This window comes from Eurypyga helias, unplaced genomic scaffold (genome assembly GCF_000690775.1).
Source record: "Eurypyga helias isolate BGI_N326 unplaced genomic scaffold, ASM69077v1 scaffold28832, whole genome shotgun sequence".
Classification (NCBI taxonomy): Eukaryota; Metazoa; Chordata; class Aves; order Eurypygiformes; family Eurypygidae; genus Eurypyga; species Eurypyga helias.
The window spans coordinates 1-7,792 of record NW_010234520.1 but is presented as its reverse complement, the minus strand read 5'-3'; the positions used below and the strand labels follow the sequence as shown (position 1 = coordinate 7,792).

General features: G+C 52.1%; 1 protein-coding gene across 1 annotated transcript; it reads left to right on the top strand.

The window, feature by feature from the left end:
- The first annotated feature begins 503 nt into the window (after nucleotides 1-503).
- On the top strand, nucleotides 504-6,811 carry LOC104505761 (dystrobrevin beta-like). The gene is made up of 4 exons (XM_010146455.1): nucleotides 504-570; nucleotides 3,979-4,059; nucleotides 6,366-6,583; nucleotides 6,734-6,811. Exons 1-4 carry the CDS (start codon nucleotides 504-506, stop codon nucleotides 6,809-6,811), a joined length of 444 nt encoding a protein of 147 aa, XP_010144757.1.
- The last annotated feature ends 981 nt before the right edge of the window (nucleotides 6,812-7,792 follow it).

The following is a 7,792-nucleotide window of genomic DNA, read 5'->3' as shown; positions in this document are numbered from 1 at the left end:
GCAAAACTACACTGCTTCATTTTCCCTTTCCACCTAATTAAGTGACTTCCATGACAAATAGGATTTGAACTCGGGCACCAAGTTTCGAAGTTAAATGAGTTGTAATTCCCTGTCACGTGTCTAACGTGCAGATCCGTAGGGCTCGAGTGCTCACGGAGGGGCCATGGTTTGTGTGCTCCAAACACAACCCCTTTGACCAGGGTTTCTTCACGTGACGTTGCTGTGTGCGTGTGCAGCTCTGGGCTTTGCCAACCCAAAATCAGCAGCTGACACGTTGAGCGTGAACGTCCCCTGTCCCGCGCCCCTTTAACAGCTGTCACCGAGTCTGAATGTCTCCGTTCCGGACGGCGTCGGGGCGAGGTGTCTGTCTTTCCACTGGGCTGTTGGTTCACCCAATACAAACGAGCTGCTCCACTTGAGGGGTGAAATCCTGTTGCTCACAGTAAGTTGCGCTTGTAACAGAAATTCTAGCACAAACAGTGTTTGCCATTTTTGTCTTCAGAATGATTGAGGAGAGTGGGAAGAGGAGGAGGACAATGGCAGAGAAGAGACAGCTGTTCATGGAAATGAGTAAGTAAGACACTTGAAGGCATAATGTCATTTATTCTTTACTGAGCTTCTCTTGAACAGCTCTACCAGATCACTTACATCCTGTTTCCACGAGAGCGTTGCCTCATCTGATGAAAAGCATCCTGGGTGCTCCGGGTGCTGGTCAGGAGGAGGATACGGGAGGTGGGTGACAACTGCCCAAAGGGTCTTTCGTTTCTAGGTGTTGGGAAGCTCCTGTTTTAAGGGCCAGGCGTGTTTCTCGTATATGGCAATTCCTAAGGACTGTGGACAGCTGTTAACATGAACGCTGACAGCAGGCGGGTGTCGTTTACCTTAACGGAACTGCACCCCCGTGCTAGTGCGACGGCGGGGAGAGACAGCCTGGGGGTTGCTTCTGTACCACCGTTCTCTGAGAGACCGCGGTTGTTAGAACGCAAACGCCGACCCAGAGACAGGGTAATGCAGAGGAATGAGACGCAGCCCTTTGAAGAGCCAGGTGCGGTTGGAAGTCAAAGACTGTATTTGCCTGCCAGCATGTTGGTTTTCTTTCCTACGGGAACACACGGTGGAACGAAACTCCTGGGTCAGGCAAGCGTGTCCTGTAATTCCGGTTATGGGCTGATGAAGGTCTGTCCGCACAGATAGCGTATCCGTGCTGTTTTGCTCCGGAGTAACATTCTTACTGTGGTTGGAAGCATCTTACTGTTTCAAGAACAGTCTCATCCCTGGCTAATTTATATCTGCTGCCTCCCCTGTGAACCTTGTCTTGGATAGTATTTCTCCCCACCTTCCCAGCCTGCTTCACGTTTGAGGCTATCGTTGGGTCCCTTTTTGGGTCAGCACCCAGCAGAAGCAGAATCCTGTGGTCTCCCTGCTCTACACCATGTCTCCAGTTCTCCTCGGCCCCCTCTCAGCTTTACGTGGGCAAGGGTGACCGAATTGTGCGCGATACCCTGCATGAAATCCGTGTAAAATGACAGTAGTACTTCACTAGGAACGCTCTGGCTTTGGCAGCAGAATATTACGTTTGTCTCCTCACTTCCAAGTGTTATGGTCATCCTGTGATCCTTTGGCACAGAAACTGATGTGCTGTTTTTGGCTTCGGCTGAATTGTTAGAAATATTCAGGATTCCTCTGGTTATCTTTACACAAAGTGTCTCTGGTTCTTCCTGTTCGTTACCGGTGGAGGTGCTGGTGCAGAGACACCCAAGTGCCCTTCTCCGGGAGGCCCTGTAGCGTGGCCACATGAGAAATCCACAGTCTTCAGGCTTCACCTGGCCTGGGGTGGGATATGTCACTGTAAAGCGAACACAGACGTGTGCTCCTTTCCAGCTGAGCCTCGTACGCAGATGTGGTGTGTAAAATTGATGCTCTCGCTGACCGTTTGTGTGGCCAACACGCACGCTTGCAGAAGCGTTTCGTGGCTGACGGGCGTTCGCCCCGCTGGACGTGCTGCCCGAGGGGGCTCTGTTGGTGTTGTAGTGCTTGTGGAGCCGCTGGAGAGGCGGGAACCGTGTTGCCTTTTCCAGTGTCTCTGAGCTGCAGGATGCAGAGGGGGTTTGTCTTGCGGAAGGGTGTAAAGAAGGTGGAGGCAGGCTTTGCTCAGCCCGGAGGCAGGACACAGGGCAGCGGGCACAACACGCAGCAAATTTGGTCTGAACGTTTGCTTCGAGGGTGGTGGAGCACTGGGAGAAGCTGCCAGGGCCGCTGTGGAGTCTCCATCCATGGGGATACTCAAAACTCAACTGAATAGTCCTGGGCAGATTGCCGTAGCTGATCCTGCCGGGGCGGGGAGGTTGGCCGGGATGATCTCCAGCCTCAGCTATTCCACGGTTCGGAGCAGTAGGCATTGTCTTCAAACACGTCCCGTTGTGTCTTCAGACCTCTTGGAGGAATGACCCTGTTGGAGCTTCTCAGGGAGTGTGAGATGGGAAGATGAGACCAGAAAATGGATATTTTTCTTCTTCTTCTTACATGTGGCTCTTAAATGTCTTTTTCTATATATGTACAACCTTATACATCTGAAAAATGTACATTCATGTACACTGTATATGTGTTTTTGTAGGTATGTTTTAGGTGGGCAAAGCATTTTGTGAAGACCCGTGGTCTGAAGACTCACAGGCTCCAAAAGCTGAGGAAGGCCGGGAGTGACAGAACAAGCGGGTTTAAACGGAAAGAGGGAGTTGGACATGGGACATCGGGAAGGAATTCTTCCTGCAGAGTGTGGGAACACGGGGACAGTTTGCCCAGAGAAGCTGTGGATGCCCCATCCCTGGGAGAGTCCAAGGCCAGGCTGGCTGAGGCTTGGTTTCTGAATTCAGAACGTGGGAGGGAGTAAGTTCCCTCCATTGAGGAAGATTCCGGCTACAGCAATTGGATACGTTCACTGGGTGGGTGTGGGTTTGGGTTTTTAAGTATGTTTTAGGAGTCTGGCTCCTGTAAGTCACAGTTCTCCCCGTTGCTCAGTTCTCCACTTATCTAGGCTCTGGCTTTTGGGAGAAGTACGGAAGGCTGCAGCAGATCCTGCTTTTGTGCCTTTCCATGAGAATGCAAGAGGCGCGGGAGCCACGTGCATCCATGAGGCTGGATTGGTGCAGGCTGTGCCTTAGAATTACACTGATGATAGGATGTTGCCACCGACGCTGTGCTCGTGTGAGCTGTCCAAAAGACATTTTGGGTTACGATTAGTGGGATTTTCAGGACTTGCTGGTGGTTTCCAAATTGAAATGGTCGGTACTGGACTGTAAACCAGTATCGCTTCTCATCCCTACAGCGTTTCCATCTGCTGCCGTCAGCGTAGGAGGTGCAGGAGGCACGCAGGGCTGCTTGGCAGAGGGTTAGCACGGCTTTCGGGAATGGCTGGAGCGTGCAAGGTTCCGGGGAGTCGCTGGCACTGGCAGATGCGGTACGGCCGTGTGACAGATACCACCACGCAGCGCTCCTGTGCCGCGGCCGCGGCTGGAGGTTCACATCTTGAAGTGGGAGGCGGTTGGTGAAGATAGATCACTGTTTGGTTTTCTTCTAAGCTTCTCCTTCTGCTTCTTACCTGGTTTGGATCAATTTGGGAGTCCAAAAGCATGCTCCTGATGGGGCTGCCGTGCAGGGAGGGGTAGGAGCACCACCCCCTTTTCGTTGTCTCTTATCTCTTGTGTCCCTGTCTGCCAGCATCACTGCCGTCCTCTCCTTACCCGCTCACCCCTTCGCTCTTGGTTCCTTCGAAGGTACTCGGATCAGGCTCAAACCGCGGGCAGTTGGTGATACACCACGGAAAATCACCTCGCCCTGAGGGACCTAGTGGGAATCTTTGTTCAGGTGGCAAAGATGATGTGTGTGAAGATACACTCGTGCCGTTTTTAAGTAAATCTCTCAAATGACCTGTGTGTTACAGAGGAAAGAAAAACACAAACTCTTTTTTTTTTTTGTCCATAGGAGCACAGAATTTCGATGTCATCAGACTTTCAACGTACCGAACAGCCTGTAAACTGCGGTTTGTACAAAAAAGATGTAATCGTAAGTTACAATTCCTCTTTCCTTTCGAAAATGTCTCGAGCACGATTGTTTCACGTGTTCTACCCGTGTACCCTTGAAGTGCAGCGAGAGTAAGCAAACAGTCAGACAATGGTAGTTGTTCCTGAAACTGAACAGGTTGAATCTATAATTAAAAAGAGGCAGCAATCGTTGTCCAATCTTCCAATATCTTTGGTTTTGTTCTTTAATGCTTCACAGATTTAAAATCTATGAGCCACCCAGTGCCTGGGGGGCTACAAGAAAGCTGGGGGGGACTTTTCCCAAGGGCAGGGAGTGACAGGACAAGGGGTGACGGGTTTGAACGGAAAGAGGGAGATGGAGATGGGACATCAGGAAGGAATTCTTCCCGCGGAGGGTGGGGAGCACTGGGACAGGTTGCCCAGGGAAGCTGTGGATGCCCCATCCCTGGGAGTGTCCAAGGCCAGGCTGGATGAGGCGTGGAGCAACCTGGTCTAGTGGAAGGTGTCCCTGCCCGTGGCAGGGGGTGGGACTAGATGATCTTTGAGGTCCCTTCCCACCCAAACCATTCTATGACCTTGAGGTATTTGGGTTGCCCGAAGTGTTGGATGCAGGCAGTGTTGAGCCTTTGGAGCTCCTCTCCCGTCTCCGTGTACTGCGCACCGCTGGCAGCCAGGCAGAGGCGTGACTGGTGATGTACAATACCCTGAGCGCGCCCGGGTCTGATCCTGGAGGTGTACATGGATCGTAGCAACCGTCAAGAATTCTTTAAGGCCATACCACAGTGGGCATTGTAAATTTTCTCCTCTTCCATGGTCCTTTGACCTCGGATAGCTCCCCAAACAAAGTGTGATCCAGGGTGGATAGGGGATGGTACTGCACGTTCTGCTCTGGCTTGCCTGGGGCAAAGCAAAAAGCTGAGCAGAGGAGTGTGTGCAGGCGTCCCTCTTCCCCGTGGAGTGGAATTAACGTGAGTCTGTGCAGGAGAACGCCGAGGAGTCCTGCAGAGGACGTGCAACCCCACGCTGCGGGTGGTAGCTCCTCCGCAGCGTGCTGACCCCGGGGCGTCTGTCTTAGGGCTGCTGTGGCATTACCCGCGGTGCCCTCAGTTGGATGGATGGCTCCCAGCTTTTCCACTCCTGTGGAAGTGCTGGTTCTCGTCTGTGAGTCACGCTTCCGAACGGAACCTCTCAATCAGTAGAGAGGTAGTAAGAAATGCTGCTTAGAGTACAGTGCGTGCTTTGGGCCCAACGCACCCGTGTGGTGCGTATGCCTTGAGTAGCCCCTACTGTCCGTGTAGGAGCGGCTGCGCAGTTGGGATCTTTGGACTGTGCGGTGATCCGGGGCATTTGGTGGGAATACCTTGGCTTGTCGTGTGGATGCAACGGTAGAAATACACAGAGTTTGATGTAAGGGAGGTTAGAGGTCACGCTCTTACTTCAGACCCTTTTGTGGAAGTTAAGGATGACGACAAAGCCATTGTGAGTTAGCAAGTCTGTCCTTTTAGCTGTCGGATCACGCTCGGTTTGGACCGATGGATCACTGTTGATCCTTAGATGTCTTCTCCCACTATCACACACACCTTTAAAGCATTGAAACACTGAAAATGCTCTCTAAGGTGGTTCTGCAGACCCCTGCGGGTTTGGAGAACTTCCCCAACGTTATTAACGCTCAGATGTGCGCGGAGATAGGTGAGGTAACGTAGGGCAGCGCTTTGGAGCTCTACGCTGGTGTTTACAAACCGTTATGCTCTGGACTTGGCAGCTGGATCAACTGGAAACAGCCATAGTTTAACTGGAAAGTCAAGTTCCTCTTTCAGTAGCTACTAGTCAGCACAGGGATGTTCAAATTTACTGCAGTTTGTAGTGGATTTACGATGTTCCTGTCTCAGATGAACATTCCAGGTTGGATGTGGCTTTGAGCAACCTGGTCTAGTGGAAGGTGTCCCTGCCCATGGCAGGGGGGTTGGAACTAGATGATCTTTAAGGTCCCTTCCAACCCAAACCATTCCATGATTCTATGATTCCGAACTCTGCCGGAACGCCCTGCGTGATGATGGAAGGTCGCTTTTCCCCTCCGTGTGTTTCCTGTCAGAGCACCCTGATGTCGAAGGGGGGAATAAAGGGCACGGGAGGTGTTTGGGCACTGCTCTGTTACCCCAAACTGTATGAACTATGAGTGTGGGTGTCAAGAATCTGTCTCTCACTTTGAATATAAATAACCGTGCGTTCCACCCTGAAGGCTCTAACGTACCTCTCGGCAGCAGTGCCCTAACAGTGAGCTTGCATGCGTTACAGAACACAAGTTAATTCTTTTTCCTTTATTTTTAGTTCATCTTGTTGATATCTGGAATATGATTGAAGCCTTCCGAGATAATGGCCTTAACACTTTGGATCATAACACAGAGATCAACGTGTCTCGACTAGAAACAATCATTTCATCCATCTACTACCAGCTAAACAAACGCCTTCCTTCTACTCACCAAATCAGTGTAGAGCAATCCATCAGCCTCCTCCTCAACTTCATGATAGCAGCATACGACAGGCTAGTAACTCCTCCGTTGTCTTCTCACGCTCGCTTTCTCTTTCAGTTAGCCGAACGCAGCCCGCAGCTGCCTGGCTCCGGCAGACTGCCCACACGCCGCTTCTCGAGGCGGTGAAACCCTGTGTCGCCCACACGCCTGCGTTTCCTACCCCAGCGGGGCCTGCAGAGGTTTGCAGCGCCGCAGCAGCGCCGCTTCGGCTTGAGTCTTGCTTCCTTAGGAGGGATGCGCTAGTGCCGTCCGGAAGGAGCTGACGACGAAGCGAACCTCTTCTGCAGACGGTGATAGACCAGAATGGTAACCTCGTGGTGGTATAGCGCTGGTTTAAAAAGTGAAAGTGTGTTACTGAGCCTTGATCAGCAAGGCCAGTTTATAACACCACTGTGTTTAGACAGTCAGCTTGGATCCTGTTGTAACATCCTGTGACCCCACAGCAGCCAATTCCCATTTTGTGGCCAGGAGAATCTTGGTTTCTTGTTCCGGGCACCGCCTAGGTGTTTCCTTGTGTCCAGTTTTAGAAGTTCCTTTCACAGCCTCTTCCTTTGGGTTTGGTCTGTGGGTCTGGGGTCAGGCATGCCTGCGGGTCTGGGGTCAGGCATGCCCCTGCGGGCTCTCCGAGTAGCAACTGCACATCTCTCGCTATTGTTCAGCACTTCTTGCTCCCGTCCTCGCAGTCAGCTGTTACCTCAGCCTCACCTTCCTCCTGCTGTTGCCCTCTCCCCTGGCCGTGGAGAGCTGCCTGTGGCCAGGACGCTCTCGGGGCCGGGTGAGTTTTACCCAAGGCAGTCTGCAGCACTGACTGCAGTTGTTCTGTTTGTAATGTCCAGACCTTGACCCTCTCCTAATGTGCCACCTCCTTATGGTCACCAAGCAGAGGCTAAATTTCCGCCCAGAATGTCCAGGCCTTCAGAACGATCCCTGTCTCGCTAACGTCAGGTGATGAGGGGACAGAGCTTGCAGCAGGAAGCAGCTACGACAGCAGAACCGAGTGCGTATCTTTGTGTTTGGTTCTGAGCTGGTGTCAGCTGGGAGACGAGCTGTAAGGGTGAGCTGAGGGGTTGAGCTGTTCAGAGACAGACCACATTATCTTTATATTCTGTATTTTCTAGAAAGGGTCGTGTTCTGGGGAGCTGGCTCAAAAGTTCCAGGCTTTAGTTAGATGTTTTTCCGCTCCCAAGTTCTGCCTCTCCTGGAGCCCAGGCAGCCCCCATATCC